General features: G+C 62.9%; 1 protein-coding gene across 1 annotated transcript in view; it reads right to left on the bottom strand.

Moving 5' to 3' along the window:
* The window catches only part of HSPG2 (heparan sulfate proteoglycan 2), a 46,175-nt gene that overhangs the window by 33,114 nt on the left and 11,906 nt on the right, over positions 1-1,155 (bottom strand). The window contains 2 exon segments of the mRNA XM_031062966.1: positions 75-178; positions 1,010-1,141. Coding sequence (XP_030918826.1) covers positions 75-178; positions 1,010-1,141 — 236 coding nt within the window.

The raw sequence follows: 1,155 nt of genomic DNA, 5'->3' as shown, positions 1-1,155 counted from the left end.
TGGCACAGGCACCACCCACCCCAGGTGTCAAGGACACTGTCACTGTCACCCCTGTCATTCTGGACTGCCACTACCATCAGCACCATCTGCCCCGCCAGCGCCTCAGGGAACTGGGACACTGCCACTGTCACCCTGTCATTGTCACTGCCACTGATACCATCTGCTCTTTGTGGCACCGCTGGAAGATGGGGACACTGTCACTGCCACCCCAGACCCACCTGGGGACAGGTTCTTTGGCACTGTCTCCAGTCCAGCTTGGGGACAGGGTCCCCAGTGTGGTGGCCAGTCTGGTTCTATGACATGTCCCCAGCGTGGCACCACCTGGGCACAAACTGCCAGCACAGGGTCCGCCAGCCTGGTGCCATGACACAGGCTTCCCAGTGTGACACTGTCCCCAGTGTGGCAGCCAGCGCCATGCCATGGTGTCCCCAATATGGTTCTGTGGCACTGGCTCTGGGCAGAGTCCCCAGCCCAGCGCCACAGCACAATGTCCCTAAACACAGTGTCCCCAGTATGGTTCTGTGGCACTGGCTCTGGGCAGAGTCCCCAGCCCAGTGCCACAGCACAATGTCCCTAAACACAGTGTCCCCAGTATGGTCCTGTGGCACTGGCTCTGAGCAGAGTCCTCAGCCCAGTGCCATGGCACAATGTCCCTAAACACAGTGTCCCCAGTATGGTCCTGTGGCACTGGCTCTGAGCAGAGTCCTCAGCCCAGTGCCATGGCACAATGTCCCCAAGCACAGTGCCACCAGCCTGGCACCATGACACAATGTCCCCAGCCCTCTGCACTGTCGCAAGGCCCCCGGGCAGCGTCCCCAGCCTGGTGTCACAGCAGTGTCCCTGGCACAGCTCAGACACAGCCCCGTACCCCAAGGACAGCTCGGGCACAGTGTCCCCATCCTGGTGCCACAGCACCCAATGCCCCCAGCATCCCTGGCACATCATCCCCAGCGCAGCCTTGGTCCCCATGTCCCCTGCCTGCCGAGCTGTCCCCTCTGGTGTCACTCACCACATCCAACCTCGTCGCTGCGGTCGGGGCAGTCGGGCTCCCTGTCGCACTGGTAGCTGGCTCGGATGCAGCTCCCGCTGGACACACACCGGAATTCCGCCGGCCCACAGGCCGCACCGGGCGCCTTGGTGGCTGCAGGGGGTCAC

This window comes from Geospiza fortis, unplaced genomic scaffold (assembly GCF_000277835.1).
Source record: "Geospiza fortis unplaced genomic scaffold, GeoFor_1.0 scaffold4, whole genome shotgun sequence".
Lineage (NCBI taxonomy): Eukaryota > Metazoa > Chordata > Aves > Passeriformes > Thraupidae > Geospiza > Geospiza fortis.
Note: the sequence above shows the minus strand (reverse complement) of the source record. Positions and strands in the feature narration are given on the sequence as shown.